Source organism: Phlebotomus papatasi, chromosome 1, assembly GCF_024763615.1.
Source record: "Phlebotomus papatasi isolate M1 chromosome 1, Ppap_2.1, whole genome shotgun sequence".
NCBI lineage: Eukaryota > Metazoa > Arthropoda > Insecta > Diptera > Psychodidae > Phlebotomus > Phlebotomus papatasi.
Genome location: NC_077222.1, coordinates 45,338,618 through 45,363,843, shown reverse-complemented (window position 1 = coordinate 45,363,843; position 25,226 = coordinate 45,338,618). Strand labels below are relative to the sequence as shown.

At 34.4% G+C, this 25,226-nt stretch overlaps 3 protein-coding genes across 3 annotated transcripts; all 3 read left to right on the top strand.

Annotated features, from left to right (window-relative positions):
• The first annotated feature begins 5,502 nt into the window (after positions 1-5,502).
• On the top strand, positions 5,503-7,302 carry LOC129799381 (glutamate receptor 3-like). Its single transcript, XM_055843208.1, has 2 exons — positions 5,503-6,462; positions 6,531-7,302. The coding sequence occupies exons 1-2, from the start codon at positions 5,561-5,563 to the stop codon at positions 6,763-6,765; spliced, it is 1,137 nt and encodes a 378-aa protein (XP_055699183.1). The 5' UTR covers positions 5,503-5,560; the 3' UTR covers positions 6,766-7,302.
• Positions 7,303-7,995: 693 nt separating this feature from the next.
• Positions 7,996-10,803, top strand: LOC129798818 (glutamate receptor 2-like). Its single transcript, XM_055842236.1, has 3 exons — positions 7,996-8,165; positions 8,253-9,215; positions 10,569-10,803. The coding sequence occupies exons 1-3, from the start codon at positions 7,996-7,998 to the stop codon at positions 10,801-10,803; spliced, it is 1,368 nt and encodes a 455-aa protein (XP_055698211.1).
• A 996-nt stretch (positions 10,804-11,799) lies between these two features.
• LOC129799380 (glutamate receptor ionotropic, kainate 2-like) lies at positions 11,800-16,505 on the top strand. Its single transcript, XM_055843207.1, has 4 exons — positions 11,800-12,253; positions 12,312-12,501; positions 12,694-13,656; positions 15,878-16,505. The coding sequence occupies exons 1-4, from the start codon at positions 11,800-11,802 to the stop codon at positions 16,110-16,112; spliced, it is 1,842 nt and encodes a 613-aa protein (XP_055699182.1). The 3' UTR covers positions 16,113-16,505.
• The last annotated feature ends 8,721 nt before the right edge of the window (positions 16,506-25,226 follow it).

The window sequence follows — 25,226 nt, the reverse complement described above, 5'->3', positions numbered from 1 at the left end:
TAATAATTAATAATAATAATAATAATAATAAAGCTGGCACAGCATTCCATGAAGGAACTAGGCCTTCTCGCAATGGGTTTTCTAGACACGCATTATTATTTTTTCTTATATCGGATGAGATTGTCAAACCCATGTCCTGTAGAATCAAGTGCAGTGAAGCTCACTTAATGCAATCCGAACACCTTTAACGCCAGAAAAATTCCTGGTGACTTAAAAGGAATTTGAACTCGAGACACTTGCATCATGGAGCGAGTACTCTACCACTTAATCCATTGTGTGCCCTGTATCGATCATGGATACGAAAAATTTTAACAATAGCTGCACTTTTCGCAGCTAACATAGATATTCATCTACAATCACGTTCTTTAAAGAATGTCACAATTAATAGTCCAACTAAGCGCAAAAAGCCTGCATATTCACTTAATCTAACAAATATAAATTTATCGATACCTCTCATTAAATTTCGACCAAGAGAAATTCAAAAATAAATAAATGTATTTCATTAATTTTTGTTTACGTATTTAGGAAATTTATTCATTTATGCAATTTATCACATGAAATTTATTCACCGAATTATGTAAATTGATTTAAAGTTTTAAGAGTTATAAAAATAAATAAACAACAAATAATAATTAAAATGAATTTCTGTCAAGAAAATCTACTGTTCATTGCATAAGCTTTTCGAATATACTTACACTATTTTAATACAAGATCGCACACTTATCTAATACCGTAAATGAGGTATTTATAAATATGAGAATTCCAAAGAAAAATGTCTATAAAATATCTATGGTAAAGCGTCCCAGCTTTTGTGGAATGCTCGGGTTTACGAGATGAAGCAATCCGAAAATTATTCTTTTGTTTGTTTTCTTTTTTGGGTCATATATACCACTTTTTTAACAATTACAATATAGCCAATTGTGTTAGCCTTTAAAATATTTTTCGATAAAATTTTAATATGTATGTGAAACTGTAACATAAGATTATTTATAAACCAACTTTACGTTACACTTAAGAAAAATAAATCATTGTAATTAAATTAATGAAAGTTTCGAAGTTTACTTTCTAGTTGAAATTAACAATTCAAGCAGTAATGAATAAATAAAATATTGACTACTGTACATGACTGTTTTGCACAACAATGGAGAATATAGTGTCGTGTGTATTGCTTTAGTGCTAGTCCCTCGCATAAGAGATTAAATTAATCAATTATTAAACGCTTGATATAAACATGATGCTCATTGATACACTACTCACAGCACATAGTACAAACTCTATAGGGATTGATGGACAAGCAATTTCAATTTTCGAATTTTTGTTCTATCCTATACTATCCTTGTACTTGGAGATAATTTAATAACTTAAAATTTATAGTAAGGGAAAGAGCGCTACCTTCGGACGATTTATGCTTCGAACAATTCATTTTTACTGCTCGAACTCAAAGAGAGATCAGGCATTATATAATCGTATTTTTTTTTCAACTTTTCACTGTTCTGGAGCTCAAACGGTAAGAGATATCGACTTCCAGTCATAGATGATCCCTAATGAAAAAAACAATGAGGCCATTTACATCGTCGCATTAGATTGAGATTGGATTGTCCCAAAATCCGAATCCAATCTTGTCTGTTTACATCGTACTGTTGAGATTGAATTGGATTTTTAGCGGGATGCCAGTTTTGTGAGGTTAAAAATAATATTTTCGATTTTTAAGTTGGATATTTTGCTTAAGATTCTTAAATTTAATTACACAATTTGCTTAACATTACGTTCATATCCTTGTTTAAGGAACTCTGCAAAAACTTTTTGGTTGCGACTTTTTAAAGTCTATCGTCACAACAACCTCCTTCTTCTGATCAATTAGGAGAGAAGCTTAGTCTCCTTGCTTTGCCATCTATTTTAAACTTGTTGTTGCCCATATCCTTGCACAATACACAAAAAAAAGTCATGAAAATTTTATTTTGTGTGACTTCCTTACCAAAACAACACAAATGAAGGAGGTTAGTTTTAACGTCAAATGCAACTCCGAATTTCGCTTCGCGCGCTCCGAAAATGTTTGGGACAATTGGGACAATTTGAATCCAATCCAATTCGATACGAGGGGTCGTATTGGATTTGCCGTTTATATCGAGAAAAATTAAACAAATCCCAATCTAATGCGGTGATGTAAATGGCCTCAATATCTCTCGAAGTTTTCTTTCTCCTCCCCACGCCCCCCCCCCCCCCCTCGATCCCCTCAAAACCATGTTTTTTCGGTTTTTCTCAAAATTGGCCCAAGCTTTTTCAATGATTTTCGGATATGTTTTAGATGTGGTCCTGGCGAATATTTGGCCCAAGCATACTTATGACCGGAAAATTCGCCATTTTGAATTATTTAAGGTCAAAGGTCAACTACTTTGGAGGGCCCATTTTTCAACCGATTTGGCTTTTTTGGAAAGGTATTGAAATTCTGAACCCGGATGTATCGGTCTTCGTCGCTAAAGAACCGATTAAGTACCGATTTCGAATAATTTTTTCGGAATTTTTTTTTACTTGACCTTAAATTTGTTCTCGAGCTAGAGGTCAAACGGTAAGAGATATCGACTTCCGGTCTCCGATGACCCCCAATAAAAAAAAGCAATATCTCTAGACGTTTTCCCCTATTTCCCCTATTCCCCTCCCCCCATAAAACATGTTTTTTCGGTTTTTCTCAAAATTGGCCCAAGTTTTTCAATGATTTTTGGATATGTTTTAGAGCTAGACCAGGCGAACATTTCGCCCAAACATACCTATAACCGGAAAATTCGCCATTTTGAATTATTGAAGATCAAAGGTCAAACATTTTGGAAGGCTCATTTTTCAACCGATTTGGTTAAATTTGGATTTTAGTGTAGTCCTACAAGAGCTATCGATTTAAAAGAATTAAATCCCCCGACCATCACGGTAGAAAAGAATCTTTTATTCTGGGTTGAATCTTGTCCCATTCGATAACTACCAGACTTGAAATTTCAGCACATTTCGAAGTTTTTTAAGTAATTGGTATTTTGCACACTTATTTTTTTTTAAATGCCACTAAATACACCATTAAATCAAAAATAAAATTAAACCTAGCATCTACGAAATAACTGAAGTCTTTTAAATCGCTGCTGTTTGGGAAACATACAAATTTCATTTTTTTTAACATATTAACTATTGTTGTAATACAAAATTTTTGTACGAGCACGATTATGTAAAATTGGTAACTTTATCTTTCAAAATCAACAAATTTAATGAGCTACTCTTGCATGAGTCGTTCAGTTTGGCATGACAAGTTTACTAAAAGCAAAAAAGAAATAATGTTAGGTGCTAACATAAATTCTTTATTGCTTGAAATGTTCCAAATTTCGCACTTTACATTCTGAACTTTCAACTTCGTTAAATTTTGTGTGCAAAGAGGAAGCCCAGAAGCTCTCCTTGTAATAATATTAAGACGATAGAAAGAAATTTATACATTAAGGATTCTAAAAGCTGTTATTATAGTAGAATTTCAGTTAAAATGAATTTACATTTGCACAGAAAAGTGCGATTCAAGCATTAAGCAAAGCTCTGACTTGGACTCCAAAGTATTTTAACATGCAACATTGAAAAGGAATTGAGAGAAAAGTTAAATTGAATGGAATGTAATGTAAGATTATGGTTTTGCTGATTCAACAGAAAATCATTGGGAAAATAATAAATGAAAACTAATGGTAGAAGAAATATTGACGAGAAATGCAAAACAACTCGAAACTGTAGAATTTGCATTAAAAATTTGCAGCTTTTGTCCAGAGACAGATATTGTACAAGGTGAATTATATTGCAATAATACAATCCAAAAGTATTCTATGCCATGTTATTTTCTGCAAGGAGGAACTTTTATAATGACTTCATTGTGAATATTTAACTTCATAAAATGCAATATAAGAAGCAATTTTACTTACTTAAATAAGAACATTGTCTAAGAATCTTATAGAGTGAACAGAGGCAAAATGAAAACTTCAAAAATATGTGAAATCTTATTATTTTTTAATATTTTGTTTAATTTGAGTAAGTGTGAGTCAAAGAAATTTATTAGTGAGTTTCTAAAGGATTTTGTGATTCATGAAAATGTTCTCACGACGATTTCACTCTTCGATTGTCAGTCAAATTCTTTGATAAAAATTGCAAGATACACAGCCTGTCCAATCGTGGGTAGATCTGAACACTATTTGGACTCATTGCTTAATCCTGCAGTCAGGAAAAATGATATTATGAATATTGTGGATCTGGATTGTTCTTCAGCAAGGGAAACACTTTTAAATGTCCAACCTCTTCTGCTAGGACATCCATTGAGATGGCTTCTTCTGGCCGATACCTCCAGTCTCGATGACCACATGCAACTCCTTGAGAAACTCCCGCTGAGACTGGACAGCAATGTTATTCTCGCTGAATTCACCAATTCCTCAACTATCTCACTAAAGCACAGTGAGTTGGAAAAATTTTCACAGATTGAACTAATGGATTTCCCAGCTCACATTTCACTTTTCAACTTTTTCACTTGGTGTAGTTTACAAAATAAACCCGAGCTTACCAATAAATCACGAGGATTACGGAGGATGGGACTTGAAGACGGGAATCACAGACGTTCGTCTCACAAGAGTCTTATCAAGAAAAAGATCAAACTTGCATCACACTCACTTAACAGCGTCCATTGTGTTAACCAATCCAGATACAGTGAATCACCTTGAGGATTACAAGTAAGTTTAACTCCTTAGTTTTTCCCGTGAGCCTAAAATTCTTATTTTTCCGAGTCAAAATAACTTTCAGTAATAATTTACTTAGGAGAAAAATATGCCAAATCTGAGCTTAAATATTATACTAATAATTATGTTCTAATGAATATTTGGAAAAAATATATATATAAAATGCATATTCATACAGAGGTATAATTCTAGTTAGTTTAAATATTAGCATAAACATTAGGGCGTTTCAACTAGGAAAAATTTTTTTTGGCACTATTCTCACGGTGCTGTATTTGATGAGACAAGAAAGTTTTTCTTCTACGACCACATGGTCAGACGCTGTTTAGAGGTGGCTGGACGACCCTCTCTGTAGAACAAATTTCTGATTTTACCGGATTTTACACTACAGAGAGGGTCGTTCAGCCACCTCTAAACAGCGTCTGATCATATGGTCGTAGAAGAAAAACTTTCTTGTCTCATCAAATACAGCACCGTGAGAATAGTGCCAAAAAAAATTTTTCCTATTTGAAACGCCATAATAAACATTTGCATTCGGAATCTGTATACATAATGAAATTTTACACTTAAGCCCTTTAAAGACGAGTGGATCACCGGTTAACCAAAAAAAAAATATCTGTCCATAGAAATAATAATTTTAAATTGAGAAAAAAAATTGCGGATGACTTATGTACTTGTCCTTTAAGGGTGTTTGCTTGAGATAATTCAAAATTGTATTAATAAACTTTACTTATACTTAAACTTTTTATTTACTTTTGAATAACAGATTTAAGCATATCGACACAATCACTAAAGTAAACTACAAGACAACTAATCTATTAATTGACATGCTCAATGCCACAAGGACTTTTATTCATAGAAATAGCTGGGGCTTCCAAAATAAAACAACAGGACAATGGCACGGAATGTTAGGGGATATTCTGGAAGGAAAAGCAGAAATTGGTGGGACATCTCTATTCATAATTCCCGAAAGAGTTTCAATCATTGAGTATCTCACTTTAACAGTCTCGACTCACGGAGCTTTTATCTTTAGACCTCCGCCTTTGTCCTACGTGACAAATATCTTTTACCTGCCCTTCCAAGGATACGTATGGCTTTCTTGCCTTGCTCTTCTTATTCTCTGTACATCAATTTTTTTTCTCACTTGGCAATGGAACCTCAAAATTACTGAAAATAAACAGAAAAATGAGCAGTTGAGGATAAGTGATGCTGTATTAACAGCAGTAGGGGCTGTCACTCAGCAAGGATCTGAAAGGGAACCAAGAATGATGTCAGGAAAGGTGTCCTCATTCTGTTTGTTTGTGGCCATGTTTTTCTTGTATATTTCTTATACAGCGAACATTGTTGCACTTCTTCAGTCTACAACCAATAGTATTTCTACACTAAAGCATCTTCTGGATTCGAACTTAGAATTTGGAGTAGAAGATATTGTCTATAATCGTTATTACTTTCCACGAATGAATGAACCTATTCGGAAAGCAATTTATGAAACTAAAATCGCTCCCCCTGGAAAAAAAGAGAAATTTCTAAGCCCATCTGAAGGTATAGCTAAAGTTCGGCAAGGTCTCTTTGCATTTTATACTGAGGGAACTCGTGGCTACAAATTAATCGAAGAAACTTTTTACGAAAGCGAAAAATGTGGACTCATGGAAATTGAATACCTACAATTTACTGATCCGTGGTTTTCAATCCAGAAGAACTCTCCATACAAAGAAGTCATGAAAGTCAGGTATGGTGGATATGTTATGTAAATATTTATAATTAGAGTAATCGAAATATAATATTCAAAAATTTCAGTCTTTTCAAAATGAAGGAGTTTGGAGTTGAACATCGTGAATCTTCAAAGCTGTACCAGAAAAAACCAGTTTGTTCAGCTAAGGGACAAAATTTTGATAGTGTCCGTCTGATTGATTGTTATATGACAATTACGATAATATTGTCGGGATATGCCATGTCATTTATAATCTTTGTGCTTGAGCACTTGATAAAGAAAAGACCATTTCGTATACCTGAGAGTTTTTGTCTTTTCTAAGTGTCATTAGGCATTTCAATTCAATCGATTTAGTCCAATCAGGTTACTCTTAAATAATTCTGAATTTTATGTCAATATCAAAATTTCCGAAATTATGAAAGAAGTTTTTATGTTAATTACAATCTTCAATAAATTTATGATATAATTTGTTGTTCAAAGGAATTATGTGATGTGAGAATAAATATAGAAACTATTGTAATTAACACATCATGTATAGATAAATAGAAGCGTTAAACTTAAACAACCAAGAAACACATTTGCACATTCATCTTATGAAGTCACTTTGATACCTTTGATAATTCCGAGAACCAGAAAGCAGTTTAAAATTGAATTTCCTTGTGAAATAGTATTATTAGCATAGCTTTCAAATATCTCAGATTATATTACCTTCTCACTAAAATATTCCTATAATCTAGAACATGCAATACTTTCTGAGTACATATTATAATTAATTAGAGGGTTCAATCACAGAATTAACCATATAATCATATATCCTGCAATTGTATAAAAGAAATTTGACTTAATGTTTCTTTGTCAGTGATTAAAGACTAGTCCACAAAGTTAAAATGAAGTGTTTCACTTTATTTCTACTTCATGTTCTCTCTTTGGGATTCTTTAGTCAAATCAACTGCAAGCAAAATAGTTACATATTTGGTTTCCTAAAGGATTTTGTGAGACATGAAAATATCCCAACGGCAATATCTCTATTCAACTGTCAACCCAATCTCCTCACAAAGATTTCAAAAATCAGTGATTTACCAGTTGTGTCAGAACCAAAAGCACTTCTAGACACATTTCTTGATCCTTATGCACGAAAAAACGACATTCTAAACATTTTGGACCTCGACTGTCCTTCAGCTAAAAATATGCTGTCACAAATTCATCCTATGCTTTTTGCACATCCAATTCGCTGGATCTTTTTATCTGAATTCACCAGTACCGAGGATCACCAAAAATTTTTGCAAGGACTTCCTTTCAGATTAGACAGCAACGTTATTTTGGCTGAAATAGTGAATGTCTCAACTTTATTTCTCAAGAACAGTAAGCAAAAAATTTTCAATTTCTAATCCTTTCTTTCGCATTAAAAAAAAATATAGTAAAAATTAACCCCTTCTTGTAATCAATTAGTTTATAAAACCTGCTGGAAATCACCTGCAATTCTCATAAAAAAATCCTCACATTTCACATATATTTTCTCAATCACTACTAGTTTACAGGATTGACTCGGAAATGGAGGTAATTTACGAGGATTATGGCAACTGGAGTTCTCATGGTGGTATTATAGATGCCCGTCCAACGAGAATAACCACCAGAAGACGAATGAATCTCCATGGAAAAGCTTTAAGAGCGTCCCTAGTGGTTACGGATAAAAATTCTGTCAATCACTTAACGGATTATGGGTGAGTTGCAAAAGTTGAGATATATGGGTGGGGTTTTGAAAAGTTAAATTTTCCCGAAGTGGAAATTAATCCCTTTGGAATTTTCAGGGATCGTCACATTGATTCAATTACTAAAGTGAACTACGTGTTGACCAATCATATAATGGATGTCATGAATGCCTCAAAAAGATTTACTTATACATCCAGCTGGGGCATCAAGAACAGAACAAGCAGCAAATGGGATGGAATGGTGGGTGAATTATTAGATGAGAAAGTGGATTTTGGAGGAACACCATTGTTTATGACCACAGATCGAGTGCCACTCATAGAGTATGTCTCCATGACAGTACCCACTTATGGTGCCTTCATATTTCGGTCACCCCCACTCTCCTACGTAACCAACATATTCTATCTACCTTTCCGGGACACCGTGTGGTTGGCATCTTTTGCCCTTGTGGCTCTTGCCACCTTTATATTTTTCTTTAGTTGGCGCATCAACATTCACTGCCGTAAAAATGTCCGTCCCAATGAAATACCCAGATTCAGCGACATCATCATGAATGCAGCTGGTGCTGTAACTCAGCAGGGTGCTCACATGGAGTCTAAGATTGCGTCTGGAAGAGTTTCCTCTTTCTTCCTTTTTCTCTCCATGTTTTTCTTGTACACTGCCTACACGGCAAATATCGTAGCACTTCTACAATCCACAACCACCAGCATCTCAACGCTCAAGGATCTCCTGGACTCCAGCTTAGAATTTGGGGTTGAAGACATCGTCTACAATCGGTATTATTTCAAAATGATGACAGAACCTTTAAGGAAAACCATCTATGACACCAAAATCGCACCACCTGGAAAGAAAGACAAATTCATGAATAAAACAGAAGGTATTGCTAAGATGAGGAAGGGTCTGTTTGCCTTCCACACAGAAGCACGTGCTGGATATAAAATGATTGAGGAGACATTCTATGAGCATGAGAAATGTGGCCTCAATGAGATTGAATATCTACAAGTTACTTATCCATGGTATGCAATAAGGAAATTTTCACCATACAGGGATATCGTCAAAGTACAGTAAGTTGTGCATAATTATTTTAGTAATCTTGAGTCGATGTTGTTTTCTTCAAAATATTGGATCGATTGATATAAAGAACATAACCAATAGCCTTAAGTGTATAAGAACTCCATTGAGTCATGCCCTAGACACACTTACGACTTAAGTGTTCGCCAAAGCTTTGGAAAAAATTTGGAGTTTTTTGATTTGAAAAGAACGAATTCTCTGGCGAACACCGGAAAAGCTGTGACTGCATACAACTCCGCCAGATATAATCCAAAGTATCAGATTATAGACTGTCGTTTCTGTCGGCTTAAGTCGTTAGTGTGACTAGGGCATTAGGCCTTACTAATTTTAACAATTTACTAAGGCCAGCTATGACCTTCGCGTATTCCAAGCTCCCAGAAACTCAAAAATATAACAAAGCCTCTAAAAAAATATATTAAATCGTATTCTGGGTATTTTTTTTTTGGATAATTTGAAGTCAAAAGACGCAGCATAGACTTTTTTAAAACTTCTCTATTTCCTCCTCTTACTAGGCTTCGGAGATTGGATCTCCATACTAAGGAAGGGGGTAGGTGTAGGGAACTTCTTATCAGGTTTCTGGGGAATTACTTGGACAATTACATATAACACTTTTTGGAACGATGTTACCATTTGGACGGTTTTACACAGAATCTCTCTGTGGAGTTTGAGCAGAAAAAATATATCTATAGGGGAAAGTACTCTCCCTTCGAACGTTCCTACCTTCGAATAATGTGAATTTTCTTTTACTTTTCCCAGGAGACTTACACATTTCTATTAAATATTAGTTAGCTTATTATCAATTATTAATAATTATGTGACAATTAAGTAAATTTTCTTAGTAATTATAAAAGAAAATTCACATTATTCGAAGGCATGAACGTTCGAAGGGAGAGTACTTTCCCCTAAATAAATGTAATTTCGTCGCCTATAAGGTATACAAAGGCCACTTCCCCTAAATTGTTGTCACTATGTATAATTTATTTTAAATTGGTATATTACATATATATGAACAGAGGAAGTTCCTCCATAAGCCTGCCTGATACAACAAATTGTGGAATGCGCAATCTCGTGAATAGGACGATACTTTTTAGCTTCCTTACCACATCAGTTAGTTTTCCAAGACAATATAATCCCTGAAATAAAAAAAGCACAACCCACTTATAGTGAATCTCTCAAGCGCTCTGACTATAGACAATGGTGAGGAAGAGCTATATTCAAAATGCAATTTCCTCTTGAAAGTCATCTTGATGGTTAATCGATTGGATTCTCTACTAAAGCACTAAACTCGTCTGCCACTGGAACCCAATTTTAGCATTTCATTGAATAATTTCTCACTCCTATTGCAGACTTTTCAAGTTGAGAGAGCACGGCATTCAATCACGAGAAGTTGACAAAATCTACACAAGGAAGCCCGAATGCTCATCCCAAGGGAAGAACTTCGAGAGTGTACGTCTTATAGACTGTCACGTTATATTGCTTATCATAGCTAGTGGATATGGACTTGCATTGATCATTTTCATATTTGAGATGTTGGTGAAATTTTGTGATTCAAGAGTAACAAAAGCCATTTGTATGTTGTAAACCTTTATTGTTAAATAACTGTTGCTCAAATGTCCTTAAGAAATATAAATTAATGATATGACAACGAAAACTTTGTCATTGAAGCACTCAGAGAGGAAAGGACATTGCAATCATTACGAAGATAATATTCTTGAATATAAATTAATTATTCATAACATGGAATATTCTGGTGTAAGCATACCCATTTATGCTATCGTGAGGTTCTTTGGATTCTTTTCCTCCTCACAGAATAATGTCTTAAGGAACATCCGCACATTATTATTTTTTACCCTTTCGAATTTCTTGTACAAATACAATGCGATTTTCTCTCTGAAATTTTCTATCTTCTCAGGTACATAATAAATTTAATATGCAATTAATAATTTGGTAACACTGAAGAACATTGATATCTTCTTTCCATACTATGCTATGTCAACTTAGAAATGTTTTATTCTAAAAGATGTATTATTCCTGGTATTAAAAATAAAATGAACGAGGTATGGTATCCGATATTCACATAACAAATTAAAAATTGAATTCTTTGGAGGATAAAAAATAAGTATTACATAATTTTTCAACTTCAAATGACCCTTCTATAATTACGTTTGTTTTGAATAGAATACTATGGAAATGAAATCGCCAAAATGAGAAATTATTAATGAAATTTACTGTAAATTTACTTTCCGCACTCTGCAATTTTCTCGTAAATAAAGAATATTATTTAGCGTCACAGATAAACCCTCAATGTTGGCTAAATCAACAAATTTCCAATTTACTTCCAAATACAAACATTGTTGATATTGTTTCAATCCGCTCAGAGAGGTAAGAGTGTATTTGCAAAAATCACCTCATGCAATTTTGTCAATATTTTTCTAGACTTTATCATAGTTTCTCGATCTAACGTATCATTATTTGCAAATGAGAGCAATTTTGCAAATAACCACCCTTTAAACCTGCAGGGATAGTTTTCGGTATAAAAGTCTTGTAAGTCAGGGAAAAAATATAGATACAGTCAAAATGAGGTTGAATGTAGTTTCTTTATTGGTTTTCGTTCTGATTCTATGGATTGGTAGAGTAAAATGTGAAATTTCTGAACGTTTCTTGAAGGATTTTTTGTTAAATGAAAAAATACCTACAACAATTTCATTACTAAATTGTCGCCCAGAATTTTTGGTTAGAATTGCAAAAATTTCTAACCTTTCGATTATAGTGAATCCAAAAGCTTTCCTTGAACCAACGTATAGGACGAATGATATTCTCAATATCGTGGATTTAGATTGTCCTTCAGCGAGAGATATCCTTTTAGAAATTCATCACATCATATTGGCTCATCCAACACGTTGGCTCCTCTTCACAAATCTCAACGGTGCTAATGATCACAAGAAACTCCTTGAAAAAATACCTTTGAGACTTGATAGCAACGTTATCCTTGCTGAAGCAATGAATGCATCCGCAATTTCTATGAAACATGGTAAAAAAATGTATTTTCTGTTACTAATTTACTTTATATTAATCACTTCCGAGTGCAGTTTATAAGATTAAACCCACGTTGGAAGTAATATCTGAGGATTATGGCAACTGGAGTGTTTCCCATGGTATTCATGTTAGTCGTCCCGGTGTAGTATTGTTTAAGAGCCGTATGAATCTCCATAGAAATCCTCTTACAGCATCAATTGTTATTACAAACAATGATACCTTCAATCATCTCACTGATTACAGGTGAATTATCCACTAAGTATTACAATGAAGTATAAAAGATTCAATCAGTTTTGTAAAGTTAAAATTTAATTCACGTAATATTTTTTAATTTTTTTTTAAATAGTTATAAGCCCCTTGATACAAGAAACATAAAAAAAACCTCTTAATTTGAGCTTTTAAGTAGGATTTTCATGAGCAATTTCACCTTTTCAGGAACCGTCACATTGACTCCATCACAAAGGTGAATTATGTATTGACTAATTATCTTTTCGACATCGTGAACGCGACCCGAAGGTTCCGATATCAACCCGTCTGGGGCACTAAGAATAGGAGCAACGGCCACTGGGACGGAATGGTTGGCGATTTATTGGATGATAAGGCAGATTTAGGGGGAACATCATTGTTTATGACCACAGAACGTGTCCCCATTATAGATTACATTTCTATGACAGTCCCTACCCATGCAGCCTTTATCTTCCGTCCACCTCCACTTTCGTATGTCGCAAATATCTTTTACCTGCCATATCAAGACTTGGTCTGGATTTCAGCAATGATTCTCGTAGTGGTTTGTACCTTAGTCTGTTTCTTTGTATGGAAAACTAGTGTTAAAATGCAAGAAGATTATCGCCCTGACGACATCCCAAGGTTGAGCGATGTTGTCATGAATTCAATGGGAGCTATAACACAACAAGGGCAACATATGGACATTGACATTCTACCAGGTAGAATAGCTTCCTTCTTTATGTTTCTGGCTATGTTCTTTTTGTACACATCATATACAGCCAATATCGTTGCACTTCTTCAATCCACAACAAGTAGTATTTCTACTCTCAAGGATCTTCTGGAATCTAACCTAAACTTTGGAGTTGAGGATATTGTTTATAATCGCTATTATTTTAAAACTGCTACTGAACCCATCAGGAAAGCCGTATATGAGACTAAAATTGCACCACCGAACAAGAAGGACCGGTTCATGGAGAAGAGCCTGGGGGTTGCAAAGATGCGAGAGGGTCTCTTTGCCTTTCATGCCGAGGTTTCGACAGCATACAAATTGGTCGAGGAAACTTTTTATGAGCATGAAAAGTGTGGTTTAATGGAAATTGAATTTATCCAAGTAACTGATCCCTGGTATGCCATACAGAAATTTTCACCGTATAAGGAAATTTTAAAAGTAAGGTGAGTCCATACTTTACTATAGAGAATTTTGATTCATACTTAAACATTCTTTAGAAAAAAGGGCAAATAAGAACTGAAAAACGATACAAGATTTTTTTTTTATTTCCCAGTTATACTTATTTTCATAAATAAAAGGGACAGATAATCCTAACCGGCTTATGTAGGAGAGATTCTTAATGTGAGCTAACTCACACGACGTCATTCAGTTATCTTGAATCAAATTCGTGAAACTATACAATTTTTTTTATTTAAACCAAAATATCAAGGATTTGGATGGACTGACAGAAAAGTGATATATAGGTGAAATGTAGACTAGAATGTTCTCTATAATTATGCCATAGTACTTGATCTCATCGATTGATCAGAAGCCGATATAATCGAGATTGTTTGTTTTTGAACTCGTTCTTTCGCCCAGAGCGCCCCAAGTGTTCATTTGATGAACTTCAACTATATCAAAGAATTGTTGTATTTTGTGAGACTTTCCATTTAAAACCCTATTTTAAGTGTCTTATTGGAGTAGAAGCAGTCAAATTGGCATCTGATTTACTTAAGTGTGAAAAAGTAAATTTTTACACACTCAAACGGCAAAATCGGAGAGACAGCGCAGTCTGAGCGGAAAATGATGTATGGACGAAATATAGAGACAAATGTCCTCTACAATTATGTTGAAGTAATCATCAAAATCGGTTCAGCGACAGTCGAGATAATTGAGGTTATGTGATATTGAAATTGATTTTTCGATTGTGGCGCCCTATTGGGGTTATTCCTACGAAGTTCTAATGTTCTAAAAAAATGTAGCATTTAGTGAGATCTTTCGTTTAAGCTCTCACTCCTCAAAATCGGTCAAATAGAATCGGAGATATGATTTTTTGAATTTCGTGAAATTTGACCCCTCATATCTCCGGTTCTATTATAACCACAGCGCACTTACGCCACTTTTTGGAAATCTCATAGCCTAAACTAAAAAAACTCTAAAATTTGATTAACTTGCACAATGCCGTTTTTGAGAAAAATGACTTTGAATTTTGATGTATTTTGACGGTATCGCAGCGCCACCTGTGGTGACTTTTTGAACTTATATCTGAAAGTTCTCATCGAGACAAAACCAAAAACCCAAAATTTGGGTCAAAATGTTAATTAGAACCGGAGATAGAGGCCAGTCAATATTCGAACTTTGACCCCTTATAGCTCGGGTCAGGGGTTATGGATCGACTTAGGTATTTTTTTTTGTTTGATAGGTATAATGTGCGGCTACAACATACTAAAATTTCAGCATGATGCACAAGGGAATTTTTGAGTTAATTAACTTAGAAAATTGAAAATTTTTCTTTTTAATAATACCGCCCCTAGCAGTAGTTTTATGAACTTCCGATGTTAGAAGAAGAAGTGGTATTTCACAGGAGCTTTCCAAAATGTCCTCACTTTTTAAATTCTGACAATTAGAACGGGAGTTATGGCAATTTTAAGAATTTTTTTTTGTACCCTTATAGTTAGCTCGGGTCAGGGGGGTTTGCGGACTTCAGTTTGGTATTGATCGAAAGCTCCAAGACCCGGTTATAACATACTACAATTTGAGCCCGATCGATGCCATAGGGGCGAAGCTATTGAGAAAGCAATAAAAGGGAGGGTATTCAAAATGGCGGAAGGAGGGGTGGGGGGTAGGGGGTCAATGCACCAAGTTGCAATTTTCATACGATATATAACCTTTTCCGAAAACCGCAAGTCCATATCTCTTTTAGTTTAGGAGCTATTAAGCTCCAAAGAGCGGCCGGACGGACGGACGGACGGACGGACGGACGGACGAACGGGAACGGTTTTTAGCTATCTATTCGTGATCAAGAAGTGGCAAACACATTCTGGCAAAGTTTGGGACCGATCGGAGGACATGAGATTTTGTTAGGATTATAGTAGGTGAGATTGCTAAGAATCTCACCTAATATATAGCAAAATTTTATTCCATTAAAGGTACTAAGGGTTTACGTGAGTTAAAATACTGGAAAACTTCTGATTTTCTCGATTTTTTTTTGCAATATAATAAAATTTTATTTTAGTTCAAATTCTTAATCATATAAGTATTCCTAAAAAAATCGAAAAACAAAAGGTATAGATACCTAAACAGAATAAAACTGGTATTTGTATTCATCTAATTTATCTCATATTTGCCAGATAGAAGATTCTCATTTCCAAGTTTCAAACTCACTTTGACTTTTCGCTTTTGCAGCCTATTCAAGATGCGAGAACACGGTATACAGGAACGTGAAGTAGGAAAAATATACTCAAAGAAACCCGAATGCACGTCTAAAGGGCAAAATTTTGGCAGTGTTCGTCTTATCGATTGCTATGTCATTATCATGATAATACTGACTGGTTACGGATTGTCGATTTTAGTATTTCTGCTGGAAAAGTTATTCAACATTCGTCAATGTGGAATTTCCACAACAATTTGTACACTCTAATGAAAATGTCCACAAGTTTGTGCTCTCTAAAACTTTAAATTTAGCGATATGAGGCTTTGAGATGCAATTCAATAAACCTTTCAATAAATATTTCCACACTAAATTTCAGCAAATATTAGTGAAAATTGTTCAAAATGTTGAGTGAGTTGATTGGATTAATTTCTATCTGGTTTTATTCAGAGCATATCATGAAGCTTTTTTTCACTAGAGTCGCTAGAGGTTTTAAACAGAATGTTCCAGGCAAAAAAAGTTCACGCAAATTTGTTTATCAAAATAAATGACATTTCACATGCAGAAATAGTATGAATTCTCTCGGAATATAGAACAAATTTGCAATGAGGGATATGAAAAGGGTAGTTTGGGAGATTGTTTGTGACACGAGAATGACTAATGAGAATGTAATTTATGCAATTGCAAATAAAACACAAATATCGAAAATGTATCTGTGTGAAATAATTGTTTTAATCTGTGTGAGGAGTGTGGGAAGGAACATTTACAAAATGATGAATTGTTTGTCCAATTCGTTTTTCATCACGTTCATTTTTTTCTTCTCAGACATTGTCAGAGTTAAATTCTTTAGCTAGAACTCATTCATCAATCCAAAACCACCCACAATACATTTTTCGTTGTGTTAAACAAAATTATATTCGACAAGATGCCTTATCCGTAACTTAAATGCCATTTATAATTATTTTAATAATTGATATCCATTTGTATATACAAAATGCTACGACTTCAGGGAATAAAATTAAGAAGGCATTTACAAAAATGGGGGTCTCGTGGTATAATTGGTAAAAAGGGCGGTGAAATCTCTGGGTAGACTATCAGCCTGCATTTAAACGAGGGTATTTAAAAAATGCACCCCACTGTGCTATGCACCGGCGAGTCTTGGAAAATCTCCCCTTGAGGTTTGTGTCTGAATAAAATCTCTCAGTTAGCTGTTATAATACTCCCATTTGTGTCTCGACTAAAATAGAAAGTCTAGCAGACTTTCTATTTTATTCCGAAACGTTTCAAAATTGCTTTGAGGTACGTGGTAATTTAATAGAAACCAAAGGGTTACCAAGTAAATATTAATGGATGATGAAAAGTGCGATATTTTATGCGTCAAAAGGTAGGCAATTGTCACTCAGAGAAAGCTCAGTGCGATATTTTGTGCGCCTGAGAGTAGGCAAAATGACACGGTCAGAAAGCTCAGTGAGACATTTTTATTTCGAAAGAACAGTTTCGAATCAAAAGTCCCCCCTATAAATGCCGCCTCACAGTTATGAAGTTCTTCACGGGTCAAATTTGTAAATTTTCTGAAATTTTTAAACCACTCAGCGCAGCCACAAGCTTATCTATTTTTTTTAGTCGGAAGCTGTTATATCAGATCCAGCTATAACGTACTAAAATTTAAGACAGATCCATGGTATAGGGGTTGAGTTATTGAGACAATAAAATTTGGAGATATTCCAAAATGGCGGAAGGAAGTAAGTAGGTAAAATGGGTCTTTTAACATCATCTGAAATCGCGCACTGGATAGTTGACCTTTGTCGAAAACCAATTGTCGATATTTCCGTTCCTTTTCTCCAGAAACGTTTAAATTATACTGCGTAGAAAAGGTCGGGCGGACGGTCGGAAAAATCGATTTTTAGCAGATATCACATTTATGATCTTGCTTGAAGTGTTAAAACGTAATAAAATTGATTTCATTCTGACTAAGGTGAATTTGACTTCAGACCCCAAAAGCTGAGATTGTAAGGAATCTTCAATCATAAAGCCATGATCAGAGCTACGAGGGCAATCCTAGAAGTCCCTGACCTCAGGTATAGATGGCACTTGTGGAATATTCTTAATTAATTTTTATTAAATTATTTTAATTTATTTATTAAATTTCCAAAGAAGTGTCGTATACTTTTCCCTAACCCTGGCCAGATTAGAAGCTATATTCGAAAATAAATTGATCAAAATATATCTCCGATAATCAATTAAATTCAATCATTTACAGCTTCGTTTATTTTTATTGACAATTCATCGTCATTCAATCCAGCTCAAACTTTGAACACCGAGAAAAAAAGAGGGTGCGATTAACTTTTTTCCTCATAACTTTAACACTTTTTAGGTGTAAAAATATATCAACATTTTTTAATGTTAATTTTACACCTTTTTAAGGGTAAAATTAACATGAAAAAGGGTAACTTTAACCCCCAATACACCTAAAGAGGGTAATATTTACACCGATTTTGGGTCAATAATGCAGGGTAAAATTAACATTTCCGGAATGTTATTTTAACCTTTATGGATTTCTCTCAGTGAAGGAACAGAATTTTACTCAATTTTTTGATTTAGCCTAGCTCGTGCAATACTATGCTTCAGTACTTTGTTTTTGAAAAGTCCTCGCAATCGTCTTCAGAGAATCTGGTATTAGCTGCCTCGACGATGTCTAGGAAACATTCGAGAATTTTTTAGATTCTCAAAAAGATTTTTTAGGGTCGCTTTTGTAAAACCCTATCCAGGAGTATCGTTACAGGAATTGTCAGTCAAACATTTTGTCCATCAACTTGTAGGCAATTCTAATAGAATCTTTTATCCCGACTCCTCAAATATTCTTCATGGCATGCACAAACTTAGCGCGATACGTCACATCCTACATTTTTTTTTAATTCCTCGAACTCGACTGAAGTTTTCTGAGGAAAGGCTTCCAAGTCATCCAACGAAATATGTTTTTCACTAACGCTTCCTGTCGCTAACATTTGTAGAATTTGGTCCACCTTGACGGAATTTTTATTACCAATCTTATGAACTTTCTCTGAATTGTGCTGAGTAGAATTCTTACTCAATTTGGCCAATTTTCAGACCATTAAAAAGAACATTAGTATGGGTTAGAAAACAATTTAATAAAAATAATAAAGGCCATAATAATAATTTCCATCGATAGTGGTCAAAATTGGTCAAATATGTGATTTGTCGTTCATTTATTGCATTTCTAGATTCAGTTCCTTAAAATTGCCTGACATATTTTCAGCTTTGTTGCTTTTCGCTCCTGAGACATCTTTTCAGTATAAGGCCATCTAACTGTATTTTTGTGTACGGAAAATTATAATGTTTATATTACTTTAGTTCACTTTAGTATATCTTGCGAAATTCCCATCAGCATGAGATATTCTAAAAGGTGTGATTAGAAGAAATCAAATCTAATAGACATTTGATAAAAGATAAAGAAGATCGAAGGGAGAGCAATCAATCATGTAAGTATTATGTATTAATAGAAAGAGAAGGGATTAAAATAGACATTGAAAGAAGCAACAAGTCTTCTTCATTTTCCAAATTCTGATTTTCTTGCTCGTAAAACATAATTTTATGGAGAGTTCGCCAGATGTTTCAAGCCACTATCTCTAACCGTTTGGCCTCGAGGCCTGATGGCGGCCAGAGAGACCAAAAATGTAACATCATTTCTTGAAAATCGGCTAAAACACGAAGATATTTTGAGAAAAATGGTCTCTAGGGAATGAGAGGTAAAAATTTTGAAAGGTAAAACAATCGAGAGGATCAGCAATTGAATTACTTGCATTTGCTTTGATACTCTATTTTACTCCGACAAATCGTTGCGGAGCGTTTTGCACGTCGACCCAGCTATATATCGCTATCTCGGTAGAGTTCGATATAACATAAAAAAATACATATATGATTTGAAATATTTTATAATATATGAGTGATTGTATCTTTGCGTAGAAATAAAAGTATAATTAGAACTTTATTGATAGGACAAAAAAGTCTCTTTCTGACATTTTCTATCTTTCTTATCCGATAAAATCTCGTCTCGAACTTTACTCTCAGAAAAAAATACGATTACTTTAGTTAGATGTTATGGAAACATTTTCAAACTATTAGTGCTCAAATCTCCAAAGAGTAACTCTCAAGAAGCTAAGCATCGACAATGGTAACAGTAATAACTCCCTGGGGTGTATAAATGGGTGAATGAAGATAAAAAAACACGTGAAAATACTTACCAAGTTTGAGAAAGTTTATGTTTTGAAAGACAATATATGATACTTTAATTCGAAATGGAAACGTGAATGGAATTGATTTGGTGCTTTGGAGGTCCAAGAAGAGAAACACACACCCTTTGCATCGTAAATTGGATATTACTCGCTGTAAGTCGAATATATAAAGTTTGAAAACTTTGTTACCCTACAATAAATTCCATTGCCATTGAGGGCTTGCTTGTGATAAGATGAATATACAATTCAACCTTGACAAAATAATTATTTTACGCTCATGTATGTTTAAATTATACCTTGTATTATAAGTCATTCCAAACCACCTGTGTCTGTGAAATTGTAAGAAAATTAATGGAATAAGAAGTCTAGTAACACTAAAACATGCGAAAGTGCCTTAAAAACTCACGCCCATTGAGGTGATAATCTAATAAAAATATTCGCTAAAATAATATTACCAGTCAATGATCTTTGATCTGTTTGTAAAATATAATTATCTATCAGAATATATTACAAAAGATATGTTGGAAATGTCCAATCAATTATTCCTGGTAAAATGGAAAAACCATAAGCGACAACTTGAAGGAATTTTCCCCTACGTAAAGAAAAATTCACATCACGTTTTGCACCCCCATAGTCGGGTAGCCTTTTTTGTGTCTTCATTTTCTCCTCGGATGTTAAATTGTGAAGCTTTTTTCTCTGGATGTGGGATGTGAATCGTCGTCCGCCCACTGAATTACTCCTTTACGTACCACACAATCGGGACAAAACCTATTAGTTCTCATCCACAGTATGACAGAATCCTTTCTTTTCATAGTATACCTGGTTATCACACTCGCTCATTAAAATTTTAATGTGATTTTTTTTAATTGTCGCTAATGAGCTTTCAAGAATTTATATTTTAATGTGGTTATCTTAAATGGCTAGGGTAGTGAATTATTCACGACAAATCCCCGTAGTATATTAGCTTGGATATCATTTCCACACTAAATCCCTATACTTCAGGAGGGCAACCCGTATGCATTTGAGTGACAACACTGAGAGAAATCCGAAAATGTTAAAACAACATTCCGGAAATGTTAATTTTACCCTGCAGTATTTATACGAAATCGGTGTAAATATTATGCTTTTTAGGTGTATTAGGGGTTAAAGTTACCCTTTTTCATGTTATTTTTACCTTAAAAAGGTGTAAAATTAACATTAAAAAATGTTGATATATTTTTACACCTAAAAAGTGTTAAAGTTCTGAGGAAAAGAAGTTAATCGCACCCTCGTTTTTTTCTCAGTGAAGGTACTCTATGCATTAGAAAGGATAAAGCAGGAGAAAGGAGGTAAATGCCCCTTAATATTAGAAAATGATTGAACAGACTTCTGTTTGCTTGGTACGTCATCCCAAGAAATTTTGTGTTTGTGCACAGAGAGCGACAATCAGAACAAATTATTTCCAACCCAACCCACAAATTTAACCCAAATAGAGACAGGAAAAAATTCCTGCCTCCACCTGCCTCTCTATCTAGGCGAATGCTCTACCAACTGAGCTAAGAGGACACTAATATTAATACTAGAGGTATGATTTTCGGCTATTAAAGGTTTCATACAATAGCCGTGTGAAGCCTTACCAAACAAACCCATCCCCTTGTTCCTCTATGATTCTACAGTTCATGTTGAATCAGCTTAGAATTCGCCAGTCGTGAAAGAATTAACCAGGCGTGTCGCATTGGAGCTTATTGGAAGCCGAACAGCAGAACTTTTTCTGTAAGTAAGGGATGAAACCTAAAGATCACCCCTTAGATTCTGATGATTTTGAAGATGCTTCAATGTTTGTTGCTAGCAAAAGAGAATGCTCTACCTAGAGAACGTATTTCTCAACTAAATGGTATCTTGTTTGGGCTCCTTGAAAAGGTTTTGGAATTCTTGATAAGCCTGAACCTATATTCAAAAAACGAAAACTCTGTAATATCTTTGCACTCGTGAACACTACTCCTTTCCACATAAATTGATCCAAAAAACGACTTCAAATAGAGTTAAAAGATGTGAAAATTTATTATTTATTTTATTTTGATGTACCGTGCTGTTTCGCCATTTTGTACATAATTCAGTTTACATATTTTTATTTTGTTTACAATGTATCTGAGAAATATGTCCATTCAAACGCTTCAATCATTTTTACTGGGCAGAACTCGAACTCACAACTGTGACAGTCGAATGTCACACCTGAATGTGAAAGTACTTCTGAGGTATAGTGTCTGAGTCAGTGTAGAAATAGTGTAAAAATAATAATATCAAAGGGCTTCCTTTTTAGTTTGGGCCGTTTGGGCTACCTTTTCTGTAGCTAAATATTATCTTACGTCCTTTTTCCTCGCAAGAAACAGAATCTCCCAGTTGCCTTTTTTAAAGCAGTTTCCATATTCGCCTGCAAATTATTTTTGTTATTTTTTACTCTGCAACCTCTGGAGCTGATTTAAAATACTATTAAATGCCAATGTTCGATAAGTTCGAAGTGTCAAATACTGAAGATTTACCAGTTTAGTTGCTTTTACAATTTGAAACATCGAACCTTTGAGATTTACTCGAAGTTTCAGATGAACTAAGAGAAAAGAAGACCACGAAGGATATACAAACTGTACATCCAAGAACACTCACTCACGTTTTTTTTTTGTGAGTTTGAAATACTGATGAGAAAATCTAAAAATTCCAACAAACTGGATCCAATTTCAAATTACCCTATCGTACCTCAAGTCCCTAAAAACACTTTAGAAAAAAACTTATTTTCGTTTTAGTATACATAACATTGTTCAAAAAATCATCATAAAATTTTCATACATCATCATGATGAATTGTTCATTTACCTGAAATAGAGTGTCAGTGTTAAATGAAAAAACGCACAGACATTTTTCTCTCAAGCTGTTAGCAAGAAGCTTAAGACGGAAGCTTTATCATGAGATACACAATCACACGTGCAAAGCAGCAAAAGGAGAATATTTTCTCAGATTATTGAGAAGGAATTTCACGACAGTGAGGATACGAGAATGGCAATAATTTATTTTAAATTAGACAATCCCAGCTAAGTGTGAAAGTGTTTGGGGAAAGCAACACCATTTCGCAGAATCCTCCATACGTGGAAAATACTTCCGGCCATGATTTATTCTGACAAATTTCACGTGAGATGGCAATTTATTCATCTACTTCTGCAACATATTGCTCAACCACCTTCCAACTGTTATTAAAATTTAGTCTTTCCCTTCCCCAGTGAAATTTTCTCACATACAAATACAAAATACACCTTTCGATCCTTCAAATATTCTTACAGTTTCACGCATGAATGTGTAGGGTAAGTGTGCCAAATTCGGCCAGCTTGCAATTTCGGCCACCTTTTTTGTTCTTCGAATTTCCATGAACTTTTAGATTTTACGTACTCTAGAGATTATACAATCAAAAGAATAACAAAAAATGTAGCTTCGACAAACGAGATGACGTGAAAAAGTCATTTAAATAATTCTCGAAGGGCAAGGAACTATGAGAATGGAGGTGGCCGAAATAGGGCACCAAAGCTATGTCTATATTTTTATTCATTTTAAAATGTATTAAGAATGATTTTAGAGTAAATAAAAACGGTAAATTCTTTACGAGGTTCCCAGCAACACTCTTACAAAAGAAAGAATAAAAATAAATCAATTTGTAGGGGAATGTTGGCATGGTTCGCACAGAGTGAACCTTCAAACAACGCAAATTTTTTCTTTGTTTGCAAAGAGTTAGTTCGTCATTTCTTATCCATAATCACAGAGAAAAAAAATACCCTAGAATCAATACTTTTTTGGGATACTTTTGGTATTAAAAGGGCTCCAATACCTCGTGGTATTAAATTCTAGGGTATTTTGGGATTAAATTCAAGAAAATCTCTGTCATTGATTTAATACCATAAAATCATTAAATTTCAATCGCAATGAGTATTGATTCTATCCCATTTTGGTATTGATTCTATCCCATTTTGGTATTGATTCTATCCCATTTTGGTATTGATTCTATCCCACTCTGGTATTGATTTTTATCCCACTCTGGGATTGATTCTATCCCATTCTGGTATTAATTTTAATCCCATTTTGGTATCGATTCTATCCCATTCTGGGATTGATTCTATCCCACTCTGGGATTGATTCTATCCCATTCTGGTATTGATTTTAATCCCATTTTGGGATTGATTCTATCCCATTTTGGGATTGATTCTATCCCACTCTGGGATTGATTCTATCCCACTCTGGGATTGATTCTATCCCATTTTGGGATTGATTCTATCCCATTATGGGATTGATTTTAGGGTATTTAGGTATTGATTAAAAAAATATTCCTTGGAATCAATACCTCGTTAGTATTGATTTTAGGGTATTGTGGTATTAATTTTATCCCATCTTGGTATTGATTTTAGGGTGTTTTTATCCCATTTTCCGTATTGATTTCAGGATATTTTTATCCCAATTTTCGTATTGATTTTAGGGTATTTTAATCCTATTTTTTGTATTGATTTTCATCCCCCTTCGGTATTGATTTTGGAGTATTATTGATTTTTTATCCCATTTTGGTATTAATTCCATTCCAATGTAGTATTGATTTTCGCAAAGTCCAACCAAGAATCCATTTTTTTGCATCGGCCGAGATTCGATCTCACAACTTTGCAGCAAATCTTCACTTGAGAGTCGACGCCTTAGCCAGTTGCGCCACGGGACTGCTTGAATTTCCTTTATTACAGCACAATGAGTTTCTAATTTCATCCCATTGTGGGATTAATTTCATATAATTTCAGTATTGACTTTAGGGTACTCCAGTATTGATTCTATTCCACTCTGGGATTAATTTAATCCCATTTTGGGATTGATTCTATCCCACTCTGGGATTGATTCTATTTTTGGGATTGATTCTATCCCATTTTGGTATTTTCTATCCCAATCTGGGATTGATTCTATCGCAAATTGATTCTATCCACTCTGGGATTGATTCTATCCATTGTGGGATTGATTCTATCACTCTGGCCGAGATTCTATCTCACATTTTGGGAGATTGATTCTATCCCCTCTAGCCAATTCTATCGCCACTCTGGGATAATTCTATCCCATTTTGGTATTGATTCATCACACTCTGG

Coding starts and splice junctions, on each gene's coding strand:
- LOC129799381 (XM_055843208.1), top strand. CDS start 5,561: ATGCTCAATGCCACAAGGACTTTTATTCATAGAAATAGCTGGGGCTTC. Junction 6,463..6,530: donor AAAGAAGTCATGAAAGTCAG/GTATGGTGGATA, acceptor CAAAAATTTCAG/TCTTTTCAAAATGAAGGAGT.
- LOC129798818 (XM_055842236.1), top strand. CDS start 7,996: ATGGAGGTAATTTACGAGGATTATGGCAACTGGAGTTCTCATGGTGGT. Junction 8,166..8,252: donor AATCACTTAACGGATTATGG/GTGAGTTGCAAA, acceptor TGGAATTTTCAG/GGATCGTCACATTGATTCAA. Junction 9,216..10,568: donor AGGGATATCGTCAAAGTACA/GTAAGTTGTGCA, acceptor CTCCTATTGCAG/ACTTTTCAAGTTGAGAGAGC.
- LOC129799380 (XM_055843207.1), top strand. CDS start 11,800: ATGAGGTTGAATGTAGTTTCTTTATTGGTTTTCGTTCTGATTCTATGG. Junction 12,254..12,311: donor CGCAATTTCTATGAAACATG/GTAAAAAAATGT, acceptor TTCCGAGTGCAG/TTTATAAGATTAAACCCACG. Junction 13,657..15,877: donor AAGGAAATTTTAAAAGTAAG/GTGAGTCCATAC, acceptor TCGCTTTTGCAG/CCTATTCAAGATGCGAGAAC.